This window comes from Macrotis lagotis, chromosome 4, assembly GCF_037893015.1.
Source record: "Macrotis lagotis isolate mMagLag1 chromosome 4, bilby.v1.9.chrom.fasta, whole genome shotgun sequence".
Classification (NCBI taxonomy): Eukaryota; Metazoa; Chordata; class Mammalia; order Peramelemorphia; family Peramelidae; genus Macrotis; species Macrotis lagotis.
In genome coordinates, this window is record NC_133661.1 from 258,460,467 (window position 1) to 258,477,061 (window position 16,595).

Genomic DNA, 16,595 nt, shown 5'->3' on the forward strand with positions numbered 1-16,595 from the left:
CCATCATACAAAACCTTGGTGTCATTTTAAACTTTTCCCTCTCTCTCTATTCCTACATTCATCCAACTCCTCAGTCTGGCAGTCTAAAGTCTTTGACAATATGACTCATATTTTTACAATATATGACCCATTCATTACTCCCCTATACTTTGTACATTATACACATATTCTGCATTTCAGTCAAACTCTACTACTCAATATTCTTTTTCAAACTTTTTCTGCTTACCTGCCTTTTGATTAGGTCCTCTGTCTAAAATGTCTTGTTTGTACCATATATAATCTTCCTTTTGAAATCTTACTCTTCTTTTATGATCCAGCTCAAAATCCCTTCTTCTGGAATCCTTTGTTGGATTTCTTACAAACACTTGTAACATACACACACACACACACACACACACACACACACACACACCCTTAATTTTGTATTTCTTATATTTCATAACATAGTAGCTGAAACAGAGTACATACCACTATCCTTTGTTAAATTATTGAATTACATGCTACTCTGTTTAATAAAAATAAATATTTGATGATAGATATGGTGATGGCTATCATCAGTCAACCAAAATAAAGCATTCACAGAAGAGAAAAGTAGACTAAATAGTTTTAACTGTACATCATTTTTAAAATTTGCATGCTAGGTAGAAATGCTATTCGTGCTTGTCCTTTTATTTAGTGTTGCTTCTGTTTCACTGTAGATGAATTCTTAGCTTTGATTTGTTGATTGTATCAGTATTATTTTAAATTTTTTTTCAGATATCCAAGATTGGCGCATTCTGCTGTGGCCTTAGCTTATGCAATCAGCATACAATAATACTTTATGTTTTATGCATTGCATTGTGGGTTCTTTTCCGATTTCTTAAAGTAAAGGTAAGTGTCTAAACCTTGTAAGATGGTGCAAATGAAAAACTTTTTGATGATCTTATTTGGGCTTAATATGATTATAGATAATGTAGTGGATAGAGTGTTGTCCCTGTAATCAAGAAGCTCATATTTCTGAGTTAAAAATCTAGCCTCAGACACTTACTAGCTGGATGAGCCTGAATAAATCACAATTCTATTTGCCTCAGTTTCCTCTTCTATAAAAATGAGCTGGAGAAGGAAATGGCAAATCCCTGCAGTATCTTTGCCAAGAAAACCCCAAATGAGGTTAAAGAGAGTCCTATAAGACTGAAAATGATTGAAAAACAATAAAAACATAATTATTCTTAAGAAATCATTGAATCTGAACCCATAACCTTTCCATGTCCTGATCATTTGTGCAAGATATAGCACATAAATAGCCATAAAAAGGATTTATAAAAATTATGCAACATTATACAAATCCTCTAAGAGGTCAAAGACAGGAAAAGAGGATCTGTTGATTGTACATAAATGTTTATAATAGCAGTCTTTTTGGTACCAAAGAACTGAAAACAAAGTAGTGTTCATCAGTTGGGAATCAACTAAAATAATTTATTATTTATGAATGTAACTGAATATTATTGTGCCATAAAAGATGATGAAAATGATGGCTTATGATAAACCTAGGAAAAATTATATAAACTAATTGCACAGTGAAGTGGGTAAAACCAAGATTACAGTTTATAGAGCAATTAACATAAAGGAAGTAACATAAAGGAAAATGACTTTAAAAAATTTCGGGGGCGGCTAGGTGGCACAGTGGATAGAGCAGCAGCCCTGGAGTCAGGAGTACCTGAGTTCAAATCCAGCCTCAGACACTTAATTATTACCTAGCTGTGTGGCCTTGGGCAAGCCACTTAACCCCATTGCCTTGCAAAAACTAAAAAAAAAAAAAGGGAATGCTGATTATTGCACTAACCAGTCATGACTTCCAAAGACTAATGATAAGTCATGCTTCTCCCTACTTTGTAGTGGGGCAATGGAATAGAGATGCATAATGCAACGTACATTTTCAGACACAGCTAATTTCGGTGGGTTTTTTTTTTTTTGCTTGGCTCTACTTATTTGTTACAAAGGAGGGCTAAGGGGCAGAGTAGGAAAAGGGAAGGGAGGGAAAGCAGAGTTATTAGTGAGTAGTGATTATTGTTAATCCATTAAACATTTACTATTTTCCATCCTCTGTGCTGGGCTGAGGAGATACAAAAACAAAGACTGAAACTTTCTCTACTCTCAGTGAGCTCACATTTTAAAGGGGGAGAAAACCAAAGTATCAGTTCTCTTAAATATATAGAGAATAGATATAAGTATAATGATATATAAATGCAAAATGTTTTGGGAAAGAACGCCCTTACTGGGAGGCTAGTGGCACCAGAACTATATCTTGAAAGAGAGGAATGTAAGGAGGATGTGCATTTCAAGCATGAGAGATGGCCAATGCAGAGGAATAATGGAGGGTCATTTTAGGCAGAGAGATTACTTTGACTGGACCTTTGGAGTGCTGAAGAGGGAGTAATATACTAGAAGGCTAGAAAGAATCAATGATTTTTCTAATTTTTAATCATCCCCCCAATTCCTGTTACAAATCCTTTTTTCAAAGTGTAAGTTTTGGGGTGGGGCATATAGTGCTTTTTTTCCTTGCTTTAATTTGGAAGATGTTATGATCTTAGAGGTGTGTTTACTACTGTCTTGGTCTGTGCTCTGGTCTGTGAGAGACCACATGCAGTTTTCTTCACCCTTGTGACTGTAGGCTCTGGTGCTAGAACCCCTCGTTACCCAAAGTCCTGGAACTGCAATGCAGGACTGTGACACAAAGCTGAGTATGGACAATGCAGCAGAGTCCTGCACCCAGTGCCAGCAAAGGAACCCTGTGGTTCCTTGCTCTCTGTGGACTGAGAGCCCAGTAGTTGCTGCCCATTGATGATTCATTTACCCCCCCCCCCCGACCATTGCTAGTTTCTATGGTGTAGCTTGTGCTGGCCCAGCCTGCTCTGCTCTGCATTCCAGTCTCACCCCCTGTAGAGTCTAGAAAATTGTTTCACCCCATCCATTGTGAGTTCTTTTATCCCCAAATTTGTTTTGAGGTATTATTTAAAGTTGTTTGAAGGGAATTTAGGAGAGTTCAGGTGAGTCCCTGCCTTTTCCCTGCCATCTTTGCCAACACCTTCCTTCTCTCTTAAGTAATGATTGCTGAATCCACCAGCAGGGTTATTTGAGACTTTGTTTGAAGATCTATAGTTTTCTAAATTATTGCCCAAATTATTTGTTTCCTTATTCATTGCATTCTCTAGAGAGAAGTCATATATTCTGATTGATAAGTAACTATTTTTGAAAAAAAAACTGGCAGACATTTTGATAAAGTTGTCCTTATACTCCTCTTTTAACATTTTATGTGTTTCGTTGTTGCTACACTAAATACTTTATTTTCTACTATATAATATTAATTTGATACTTCTAATGCAGTTGTAGTTACCTATTCTTCTCAGATAAAATTTGATTGTGAGCTCCTTCATAGTAAGGATTTTTTTATATCTCCAGCAGTATTTAGGTGGTGGCATAGTGGTTAAAGGACTGGGTTTGGGGTCAGGAACAAATTTCACCTCATTCACTGTGTGGACCCTAACCCTGTTTGCCTAAATTACCTCATCTGTAAAATGAGCTGGAGAAAGAAATGACAAACCACCCTAGTAGCTTTACCAAGAAAATACCCAAAATAGGGGTCATAAAGAGTTGCATATGACTAAAATTAGTGAACAACAATATCAACCAAATGTTATCAAAATATTTGACAACATTAGGTGTTTAATAAATGCTTATTGGTTGAATTTGAACTTGATTGTGTTCTTAAATTTTTTTCTTAAACTAAAACATAACATCTTTCAAAAGAGTCATTATAATTTTTAAAAACATCTAACATTTGAACTTTTAAAATTCATCAGGGGATTTAACCCTAAGGTCTTCTTTGCAAAATATTATGAATTTTTCCTTTTATTTTGGAATATAGTTTGATGAGAAAAAAATATTCTCTAAATTAAATACAGAAGGTCTTCCATATCAGAAGGGATAAATAACTATCACCAGAAAAAGACCAATTAAAGTAAATCTATTTAAAACTTAATGATTATTTTATAGAAAGTAGTTTTAAAAAGATTTGTTTGGGGCATTATTTTGAAAGATGAAAATTAATTATTGAAAGAGCTCACTTTAGTAATTTTGTATTTTAGAAAAATCAAGGCTACAATCACAGTTATGCCCTAAGTCTTATAGTAAACAATTATTGTGGTGATGGTGTTGTTGTTTGGTGTGATTTTTGTACAAAGTTGCATCATATGACATTCTTCAAGTCTTATTTGACTTTTTCAGTAAGAACATATGGTCATGATTGAAAGATATTTCAGGACTTCAGTTTTCCCATTGGATCCTTTTAATACTTTGTTATTCAAGTCTTTTTTTCTTCTTTTTTTGCCTAAAGCTGACCAAAACAGTTGATGAGATGGGTTAGGTTAGGTACTAATATTAAGCAGGAATAGGTGCCCCTGAAACTTCATCTTTTCTCCTTTTCCATACCTCACCATTGTTTAATATTTTACTCACATCTTTCTTTATTCCATTCTCTGATGAATAGATAGATAAATGTCTCTGCTTCTCACCAAGATCAAGTTATATATAAATTGATCTTATCTCTTCCCAATCATTATTCTAAAAAATCATCACATTACATTTCTCTAAAGCTCTTCTTATTGTATAGGTTCTTTTCTGGTGCTTACAAAAAAGCCCAGATTTTCCCATTAAAAAAAAAAATCTAAATTCTATCATTGCCCCCTGCAATTCATCTTTTATGTCTTCCCTGTTTCATTCAAACCTTTTGAAAAGTGTGTCTTCCAAGTCCTTTGTAATTTGTATTCTGACCTTATTACTATGCAGAAACCACTTTCTTCATAATTATTAATAATCTCTGACTTGCCAAATCCAAAGACCTTTTCATTTCTTTTCCTTCTCCTTCAACTCAGAATTCACTGTCTTTTCTCAAACCCACCTGTTTAACATCCTTCCTCTTTTAGAGTACTATCATTCTCTTCCTGTCATTCAGGTTCACAACTTCTGTGTTATCAACATATCATCTTCACTCACTTTTCATATCCAGTAAATTTTAAAAACCTTTTTTCTCTATCCATATTATCTCATATCCATAAACCATCACCCTTCTTAAGGTCCTCATCACCTCTTGCATTTTTAATAACCTACACAATTACCTAAGGTTATTTGCTTCACTCAAATTTCATCCAGTTTTGTACAAAGAGCAGACCAATAAAATTTTCTTAGTAATATATAATAATTGGAAGGTTGAACAAATTATTTTTGGATACTTATTATAAATTGAGAAATCTATAAATATATTTCATGTTTTACTTGGTGTGTTCTTAAAGTTTGAAATAATTAAGTTGCCTTCTTACATGGTCTCTCTCTTCTTTCCAATCCATTCTCCATATAACTTCCAGAATGATTTTTCTTAAAACATTCTTGACTACATCACACACATTTAAGAAACTCTGGTGGTTCCCTGTAACCTTTCGGATCAAGTATAAATTCATTGGCATTTAAGGCTCTTCATTACTTTCCCTCTTATTTGTTATTCCCTCTTTGTTCTCTGTAGTTCAGAATTTCATAGTATTCCCCACACAATGACATTCCATCTTTTTTCTCCATGTCTTTCCATTAGTCATTTCCCATGCTACCTCCCTCCTCACCTCTGCTCCTTGGACTCTCTCTGGTATTCCTCAAGATTCAACTGAAATGCCATTTCTACAAGAGGCCTTTCTTTTCTCCTTTTACTACTAGTGTCTTCTCCACCAAGTCACTTTATATCTGTTTTATATGTGTTTAATAATACTAGGTATGTTTGTGTTACCTCATTCTTTAGGATTTAAGTTCCTTGAGGACAGAGACTGTTTTGCTTTTGTCTTCATAAATGTGACTGGTATGTCATAAGCTCTTAATGGATCTATGAATGCTCATTATTGATGAATTTTATAAATGGTTCATTGGTATGACTTCACTGGTATGATTTCAGAAGGAGGCATTGTGGTACAAGTAAGATAGTCAGCCAGACTCAGAATCAGGAAGACTCTTGACTCCAGTCTTGCCACTGATGCATACTGTCTGAGTAACTGAGCAAATCACTTTGCTTCTCAGAGCTCCAGGCAACTCTTTTAGACTTTAAGTTATAGAATAGTTACTGATCTCCATTGTTAAAAGAATTTTTCCCACTATGTAGTACCCACTCTACAAATGTCACTGCAATCACAGACTTAAACAAAAAGATTGTCTTGAGCTTCAGATAATGAATAGTGGGTTAATGAAAACCCCCTATAAATCAAGAAAATGCTTTAAAATGTACTTTTAATACCTTATATAATACCATATTACATATTATGGTGAAGAAAAGTTATTTTTAAGTATTAATGACTATTTCAAAACAATAGTATAATGTAAAAAAAAAACCTATTTCCTATTGTCATTTTAATGAATCATTTAATACATCTACCCAAGAAATACTTGTGTGGTGGTATTATATAAATTGTATATGTTATATTATCATGATAGAGAAAATGGACCATCTCTGCTACTGCTGAAGACAGGGAAGTATACCAACTTTGGAAGGACATTTTCTGATATATGCAATACAAGCCAACAACACTTAATCACTTCAAAGTGAGTTATCTCAGATTTGCAGGGCTTCAGCCATATATATGTATGTATGTATATATACATACATACATATATGTGTGTCATGACATGATTTAAATGCAATGAATTTGATACTCATGAGTCTTTCCTAATGTCATTTGCTTCACTCAAATTTCACCCAGACATGCAAAGAAGATCAAGCTGATGAAATTTTCTTAGTAATCCCTAGTAATCAGAAGGTTTAACAAAGTATTTTGTAGTGACATACTATGAATTGAGAGATCCCTCTGTAAATATGCTTCATGTTTTTTCTTGGTGTGTTCTTAAAGTTCCAAATAATTAAACTAAAGTAAACATTGTGATACAATCTTTTGTTTCGACACAGGAGCTCTCCCTAGGCCATTTGCTAAAACTGAGCCTGCTCTTCTCTGTTGGTTTTCTGCCTTATCTCTATCTGCCCATCTCTTCCTACCTCAATCAAGCTCGTTGGACTTGGGGAGACCAGACAACATTTTCAGGATTTCTGACTCATTTTCTTAGAGAAGAGTATGGAACATTCAACCTGGTAACGTTTCTTTTTTAAGTTTTTTTTAAAATGAAATTTTAAGAAAACTTCCTTCAGTTTTCTCCCTGGGCAGTGACTGAAAAAATTACATTAGCTAGACTTTTCATTTTTAGTTATTTATAGGGTAGACTTTTCCTTGGGATGTGCCTTTGAGGAGGTTGCCTTAGAAAGTGCTGGAATTATTTTAATCCACCTTCTTTTTTTGCTATTGAGGTAGAATAATAATCTCGTCAGGATAACAAACATTAAAAAGACTTTACTGCCTACAGTGGAAACAACATTTCATTAATTTTAGCAGTAGGTGTCACTGTGAGCATTGAGTTTATGAATAAAACTAATAGAGAAAGTTGAAAAATAAATACAATATTTTGGTTGCCTTGGTTGAATTGTGATCATTGAAAAATTTATTGTTCTAATCTAAGATTAGATAAGTTTTTTGGAAAAAAGTTAAGTATTTGTGTGTGTGTGTGTGTGTGTGTGTGTGTGTTTGTATAAAGTGTCATTATTTGGAGAAAATGTGCTTCTAAATGAGTTTAAAGGGCTTTGTTTCACCCAGATAACTATTAACATGCATTACAGAGAAAGGAAAAACCTAATCTAAAGTGAGATTGTAGTATGTTTAGTATATGAAAAGTGGAAGAATAATCAGTAGTCTCAATGAAAGACTACTTGGAGTAGGATGAATAGGATAATCATTGATTAATTCCTTATGCTGTGGTCAATATATGGAAATACCATTATATGAAATAATGTTCATTATGTGAAAATTGTTAATTGTAATTCAAGAGGAACTTGGAAATAGAGAATGGAATTCACTTATCACTTAGTAATTAGTAACCATACAAAAATAGTCATAGTGGAACCAAAGATGATTGGAATTGTCAATAAAACTATAGATAGTCAAACAGTGAAATTGTCCCTTAATTCTTCCTACTGAAAACATTATTTCAGTTGGTAGTTGGTGTTTAACTTATCTCAATCACAGAAACATAGATTTACAACTGAAAGGCCCTTTAAAGGTCATTTAGTGCAACCTCTCAATTTAAAGATGTGACATGCCAAAGAACACACAAATAATAATAATAATTCCAGCATGCTTTTCAAAGCCAAGTTCTTTGACCATTATTTTCCAGAGTTCTTTTTAAAACCTTAAAGCAGCTTATACTATCATGATTATTCTTTTAAAAAATACTTCCTTGGGGCAGCTAGGTGGCACAGTGGATAAAGCACCAGCCCTGGAGTCAGGAGTACCTGGGTTCAAATCTGGTCTCAGACACTCAATAATTACCTAGCCGTGTGGCCTTGGGCAAGCCACTTAACCCCATTTGCCTTGCAAAAAAAAAAAGCAAAAAAATACTCCCTTAAGATTCTGAAATAATGATTTAGAAAGATTAAACTGTATTATATATTCTAAATATACTTTTCTTAAATTTTAAAAAATCCCTAAAATATACTATGAGTAATTCTTGTATGCATCGTTAATGTAACTATTTCTCTTTTATGCCCAGGCCAAATCTGAGATAGGATCCAGTATGTCTGAAATATTGCTGTAAGTAAAAAAAAAATGCCTGGAACACCTTTTAAATGCATTTTCTGTTACTAATATTTATTTTTCGGAACTTGTCAGGAAAGTAGCATCCAAATCTAAAATATATTTCTACTTTTGCTTGTTTCTTTGTATACTGCATATTCTTGAATAGAAAACAAAACATAGAAGTCAAGCAAATACTCTTGAGAGTTGTAAACTAAATTCATCAATTGAGGAATGGCTGAACATGGTATATGACTATGATACAATGATATAGTGCTATTAGAAATGACAAGCTGGATAGTTATTGGAAAACCTGGATTTATGTGAACTGATGCAAAGTAGAGTGAGCAGAATCAGGGGAATATTATACTCAATAATAGAAATATTGTATGATGATCAACTGTGAATGACTTAAATATTTTCAATTATGCAGTGATCTAAGACTGTTTCGAAAGACTTATTGATGTACAATGCTATCCTTCCTTAGAGAACAAATTGATGGAGCCTAAATGTAGATCAAAGCATATTTTTTCAAACTTTATTTTTCCTTTTTTTTTTTTGGTTTGTGTTTTCTTTAACAACATAATATGGAAATACATTTTCCATTACTGAACATGTAAGAGCTATATCAAATTGCTTGCCTTCTTAATGTGGAAGCGGAAGGGAGAAAAGGAGAGAAGTTAGAACTCAAAATTTTTTTAAATGAATTTTATGATTTTTCACATGTAATTGGAAAAATATTTAAAATTAGAATGATTAATCATATAAAAAAGAAAAATATCCCTATCTACTTTTATTACTTTAATTGAACTTTGAATCTCCTAATAGTATCATTAAATAAAAATATAGAGAAATTTGTCTTTAATGAAAGAGAAGAGAAAAAATAGTTCATCATTATTAGTACTCATTTCTGTATATTGTTTATTTAGAGGCAAAGAACTTTAGAGATGGAAGGGTCCTTAGATATTTTTATACTCCCTTCATTCCCCTGATAAGGAAACCCTATAACTTAGAGGGATCAAATGACTTACCCAGTTGGGCTCTGTTAAGGAAATAAATATTCAGACCATCTATTTGCTTTTGACCCATTATTTGTTCATTCTTCTTATGGTCAAGAAATATTTACTAGTATCTACTGTACATAAAGCACTATGCTTGGTGTGAAGGTTGATGCAAAGATACATCTTGTGAAATCCCTGGACTGAAGGAGGTTACAATCTTGTAGACTACTCTACCTTTGTTCCCAGTTTTTTCTAAATATTTCCCTTAGTATGTGAATAAGTTTTGAAAACTCCTTTTTCTCTTGTTTTTTCTCTTTTCTCTTTCATTATATTATAAATAATATTATATCTCTATTTTTTAATATTTACTTATTTTTATTTTTTGTACAAATGATGTTTTTTATACATTACTAAAATATTACCCCCTCCCCCAAAAAATATAGACCCTCATGAGCAATAAAGGAAAGGAAAAAATTTAAATTTTAATAATAATAATAATAATAATGATAATAATAATAATAGAGACAGCCAGGTGGTGCACTGGAAGGACCACCAACCCTGGAGCTAGGAGCTCTCGAGCCCAAATCCAGTCTCAGACACCCAACAATCACCCAGCTGTGAGGCCCCAGGCAAGCTACCCAACCCCATTTGCCCTGCAACGCCCCCAAAACAACAACAACAATAATAATAATAATAATATCAGTCTGTGTTCCAACACCTCCAGCTCTGTCACGAGTGGATCACATTCTTTATGATAAGTCCATCATAAAAGCTACTTCCGTATTTTTCCACTGTTGCCATTGCTGATCACAACTCCCTCCATTCGTACTTCCACACTACCATGTACTATATTTTCTCTCTCCTTTCACTCTGTCCCTCTTCTTAAATGTTCTGTAGGGTAGCTGAGTGGCGTAGCAGATAGATCTTTGGCTCTGGGGCCAAGAGGTCCTGAGCCCAAATACCACCCCTAAGGCCCAGCAACCACTCAGTCCTGTGGTCTTGGACAGGCCATCCAATCCCAGCCCCTTGCAAGAAGTAAAAAAGAAAATGTATTATATCTGACCACTCCTCCTATGGTCCACCCTCTCCTCCATCACTCACACTACCCCCTTCTCCCGTCCCCCTTCTCTCCTTCTTACTCTAGATGTCTATACCCCATTGAGTATATATATATACATATATAAAAAATATGTGTGTGTATGTGCTCTTTTCTCTCCTAGTCACTTCTGATGAGAGCGAAAGTTCCCTCATTCCCCCTCACCTTCCCCCTTCCATATCATTGCAATACCTCATTGTAATTTTAAAAAATCTTATTATATGAAATATCTTAGCATATTCTACCTCTCCTTTCTCTTACTCCCATTACACATCCCTTTTAGCCATTGCCTCCATTTTTACAATATATTATATCTTCAAATTCAGCTCTCTCCTGTGCTTCATCTATAAAAGCTCCTTCTACCTGCTGTATTAAATGAGAAGTTTCTCATGAGTATTATCAGTATCATTTTCAATGCAGGAATACATGCAGTTCATCATCATTCATTAAGTCCCTCATATTTTCCCCTTCTCCTCCACTCTCTATGCTTCACCTGAGTTCTGTATTTGAAGATCATACTTTCTGTTCAGCTCTGGCTATTTCAACAAGAACATTTGAAATTCCCCTGGTTCATTGTAAGTCCATCTTTTTCCCTGAAAGAGGATGTTCACTTTTGCTGGGTAGTTGATTCTTGGTTGCATTCCAAGCTCTTTTGCCTTCCAGAATATTATATTCCAAACCCTACAAGCCTTTAATGTAGTTGCTGCTAAGTCCTGTGTGATCCTGACTGCAGCTCCACGATATTTGAATTGTGTCCTTCAGGCTGCTTTTAATATTTTCTCTTTGACTTGGGAGTTCTGGAACTTGGCTATAATATTCCTAGGGGTTGGTTTTTTGGGATCTCTTTCTCTGGGGGATAGGTGGATTCTCTCCATTTCTATTTTGCCCTCTGCTTCTAGGATATCTGGGCAATTTTCCTGTAGGAGTTCTTTAAAAATGATTTCAAGGCTCTTTTCCTGATCATGACTTTCAGGTATCCCAATATAATTTTTAAATTATCTTTCCTGAATCTGTTTTCCAGATCAGGTGTTTTTTTCAATGAGATGTTTCACATTTTCTTTTAATTTTTCATTCTTTTGGTTTTGAATTATTGTGTCTTGATTTCTCGTAAAGTCAGCAGTTTCCCTCAGTTCCATTCTACATCTGAAGGATTTATTTTCCTCAGAAAGCTTTCTTATTTCTTTTTCCATCTGACCAATTCTGCTTTTTAAAGCATTCTTCTTAATAACTTTTTTGAACTGTTTTATTCATTTGAGCTATGCTGGTTTTTAACATGTTATTTTCTTCAGCATTTTTTTGGATCTCCTTGACTAAGTTGCTGACTTCTTTTTTATATTTTTCCTGCATTTCTCTCATTTCTTTTCCCAATTTTTCTTCTATCTCTATCACTTTATTTGCAAAATCATTTTGGAGCTCTGTCATAGCCTGAACCCAATTTCCATTTTCTTGGAGTCTCTAGATGCAGGAGCTTGTACTTCCTCATCTTCAGATTAAGTATTTTGATCCTTCTTGGAATCATAGACAATGTATTTCTCAATGGTGTTCCTCTTTTTTTTCCTGTTTACTCATTTCCCCAGCCTATGCCTGGTTTTGGGGTGCTTCCTGAGCTTTTGAATTTTATTGGGACACCCCCCCTACAAGGATCTCTGTGTGTGAGGCTCTGCCTTCCCTCCTGGTCTGTGAATAACCATAAGCACACCCCTCTGCCATGGGGCTGAGGTGGGGGGGGCTGCTGTTCTATGGGGGGCCTAGACTGTGATCAGGATTTGAATGTTGTCAGAGCCCCAGAGTCCTATTCCAGAGACAGAGGATAGACCTTCGGAAGTGTCTCTCCACTCCCCCCCCCCACCTAGGCTGAGTACTCAAGGCTGAGTTGCCTGGGAGCTCCTGCTTACCAGCTCCACTTCTGGTTTCTGGATCTGGGCTGCTGCGGCCATGCTGCTCGTTGAGTGCCCTGAGGACTGGCTTCATGTGCTCACTCTGGCACAGGTCCCCCTTCTGATCTTCCAAGTTGTGCCTGGTGCTCTCTGGGGTGTAGTTCAGGAAACTGCTCTCACTGCTGGGAGCCCTGGCTCCCAGGCATCCTGGGGCTGCCTCCAGAAGGCTGAAGTTCCTTCACTCTGGTGGCCACCCTTGTAAACCTGTGGAGCAGAGCCTTTCTGCTATTTTCCAGGTTACCTTGGGCTGGAGGACTGCCTCACTGGATCCCTCTGTGGGTTCTGTCTCTCAAAAATTTAGTTAGAGTCCTTAGTTTATAAGTTTTGAGCAAGAGCACCTAAGAGAAGTTCTTCTCCTGTCACCATCTTGACTCCACGCCTATCTTTATTCTTCTAATGGCTCTATTACTTTACTTTTCTTTCTTTGTTAGTCTGTCTCCAAAAAAAAAAGATGGCAGTCTCTGTCCTCTTCCATTTTTTCCCCTTCATCTTTGTTATATAATATTTGGAAATAAAAGCATATTGACTTGGAAGATCATTATATGAATTACAGAAAACTAAAGCATAACATTGGTAGTTCAATTAACTCTTAGATGTACAGTATGATAATATATTAGGCATGTGAGTACTTAAAGCCTTCTTAGTAGAAAGAAAAAAATAAATTTTATTTCTAGAAAGGTGATCACTTGTATTGAAGTAGTTACCTGAAATAAAAGAAAGATAAAAGATAATGAAGGTGTGGTGCATTCATTGATTGAGTTTCAAAAAAGAATTCTGGTAGAAAATGTTTCATAGGAATAGGAGTAGTGATGGGTAGCCTTCTGATAAGATAAGCAAAGAATCTTTTGTATGATGGAATTTAATTATACATCCTCTTCTAGTCAAGCAAGTTATATTCCTTCCCAATTTATATCCCAATTGCAATCCTTGACAAGGAAATTACTGAACCTAACCATAGGAAATAATAATCTTTCAAAATTTACATTTAAGTTATAGTACTTCAGGAATTTATTTTGAAAACTTGACCCAATTCTTTTTGAAGAATAGTTTGAAATGAACCTCCTGATAGAGTCAAACTAATCATAACTTCTCACACAATGGTTCATACCAGTTCGACCAAACTCATTTGGCGGAACTAATACCTAATTTTATGTTTAGTTCAACACCAGTTGTTAAAATGGCATTTGTAATCTGGGTTCTTTCTAAGGTGGGTAGTGACCTAATGTGGAAATCACAAATTTACATTCCTTACTCATTTTTAATGTTCATCTGCTCAACAGTGTTTTTTAAGCACCCATAGTGATGTTCATTCTGTCCATAGATGAAAAAAAATTGACAGAACTATGCTTGTGTTTTTTATTAATCTCTTAACTCATTATACCTTTGATGAAATACATTTTAATTACCTCATTTTTGTTACTTCAGCAAACAAAATTATAATGTAAAGAGAAAAGGTGTCAACAACTGGGGCATAACAAGCTATCATTTGTTTCTGCTTTGTGTTACACTCAAAATTCCCCCAAGATATGAATACACTGGTGTTCCCTGAATGATGGAAACGGTAGGAAGTTGGAACATAATGAACCAATAGAAATATAGATTCCAAGGGTTATCTTGGTGCTTATTTTGGAAGCCATGGAAGTAAAAGAAAAAAATTAGAACAGGTAGAATGAATTTTGGTTCTACATATGTTCCAACACTGGCTGCTATGATCATGTGGCTGATTTTGCTCCATAAGCTTACTCTTTGTTTATTGTGGGTAATATAACATATTCTAGTTTTGTGTATCTCTTTTACTGTTCTTATTTGAGTATTAAATGCATGAAATATTAAACTCCCTTTTGGTATATCTTTTATATACTTAAAATGGTCAAAGAGAACTTGTTATTAATTTATTTGACTCTCACCACTGTTCTTATGGTAGATGAGTGTCCTTTAGAAAAGCACATAGTTTGTAGATGCCATAATTATTTCATGCTTTTTTTTGCCCTTGTGATTGGTGCCAAAGAGAGATTATTTTGAGTTGAAGAATATTATCTACTCTTTTAAGTATAAAAAGTTCTTAGAATAAATAGCTTTAGATATCACCTGAAATGGAATGCAGTTTTTAATAGATAAAATAATTCAGACCTAAAAGAATAATCCATTTTTAATCTAAAATTGATTAAATAATATGTGCACAAGAAGTTGACACAAAAGAAAGTATCTTTTGAGAGAATGATTGGGGAATGAGTGAAGAACAAGGTAAATGAATTTCTCTATTTTTGCTATATTTCTATTGTCTGGGAAGTAGAAGGATCTCCAGAAACTATTATTGTTTTCAATATTTTAATTCATTAAGGCACTGTCTGCATCTGTGTCAACATGAAGTTCCAAGACCTACTCAATCCATAACTTTTGGTCAAACCAGTTAGTTAGCATGATCTGACTGAACTACAAAGGAATAGTCAGCAGATTTTTACTAACAATAGACTGTTACAAACCTTTGGTATGATTTCACTCTTTGATTGACAAACTATGATAATTGATCAATTGTCAATTTTTAGAACTCTTGAAAAATAGAGAGAGAGTGTGCGTGTGTATAACCTGAATTTAACTTTATGTCATGTTCTTATATGTGATCATTTTTCTCCTAAATCCAATCTTTGAAAATTTTAAAAATAATATGTTCTAGTATAATGAATGTAGTATATATGTTCTGGATTTCATCACAGATATTTATGAAAAAATTCTTGATTTAGAACTTTAAATCATTTAAAATTTAAAATTGTTTGCTTTCTAACCAACGAAAATGATGTTTACTTTATAGTTTTCAGATGGAAAATATGAAGGTTGAATTATCACTTAATATTCAAGTCCTTGCAGTTGTAGCTTGTTTATGTGTAGCAAGACAGTAAGTAATATTTCTACTTTTGTTGCTTTTTTTATAAAGTCAATGAATTTCCATTGTGTTCATATATAAATACATTCTGAAAAACCTAATGTCACTATTTCTGCTTGTCAGATTTGCATGCTTTGTGAATACCATATGATTTCCAGAATACAAAAGAATATTAAAAAATTGAATTGACTAATGTTACATTTTTCAGGATTACCTGAGCAGTACTCATAATATAAAATAACTTATTTAGACTCCAGCTGAAGTTGCATACTGTCAGTCCACAAATCACCTGGTTTATTATGTGTATATCTCTTACATATGACTAGCGAATAGCTGAAGGATTTCCCTTAGCTTTTTAATATTACTTGAGATTTTGTTTCTTTTCTTGTATACATTGTTTCCCCCTTCCCCATAAGCCATTTGCTTCCTGGGAGTGCCTCCCAAATCCGAACTAATGGTAGTAAGTGAGGGAGAGTAAAGCCCAGATAATAAACTTTCTTTGGTAGGTCCACTCTGTAGCTAACACTGCCTCTATTTCATCTAGTTATTCTTTTAAGAACTCTACCCCAGTGCCAAATTAGGAAATATTTATTACTTTCTTCTGAAATGTAGACAAATTTTTATCAGAAAGCATCTATTGGCATTAAAAGTTTCCTTAAATTTTTGTGATGTTTATCTTTTATTTTAAATCCATAGTAAGAAAAAATTGTATTATGTCTTGCAGGGACAAACAAAACCCACCATTGGTGTGGCTTTTTGTTGGAATGCTTTTTGTTTATTCATTGTTCTTTGCTTGGAGAGCAAATTTAGATATTTCAAAACCTCTTTTCATGGGTGTGGTAAGTTTCATATTGTTATTTCCCTTCATTTATATTTTTGTAAGATTTCATCAGCTTATTTTTTATGAGCATTTTATAAGTAAAAACAATTGTGAGAATGCAAAATTAGAATTAGGACCTTTAAAAATCCATCAGTTAAAAAATAAATAAATTCAAA

At 34.2% G+C, this 16,595-nt stretch overlaps 1 protein-coding gene across 2 annotated transcripts in view; it reads left to right on the forward strand.

The window, feature by feature from the left end:
* Window positions 1-16,595, forward strand: part of TMEM260 (transmembrane protein 260) — a 102,658-nt gene that overhangs the window by 70,529 nt on the left and 15,534 nt on the right. For both annotated transcript variants that reach the window (XM_074235887.1, XM_074235888.1), the window contains 5 exons: window positions 757-870; window positions 6,974-7,153; window positions 8,662-8,702; window positions 15,528-15,611; window positions 16,324-16,438. In XM_074235887.1, the coding sequence (XP_074091988.1) occupies window positions 757-870; window positions 6,974-7,153; window positions 8,662-8,702; window positions 15,528-15,611; window positions 16,324-16,438 (534 nt within the window). The remainder of the gene's footprint in view (window positions 1-756; window positions 871-6,973; window positions 7,154-8,661; window positions 8,703-15,527; window positions 15,612-16,323; window positions 16,439-16,595) is intronic.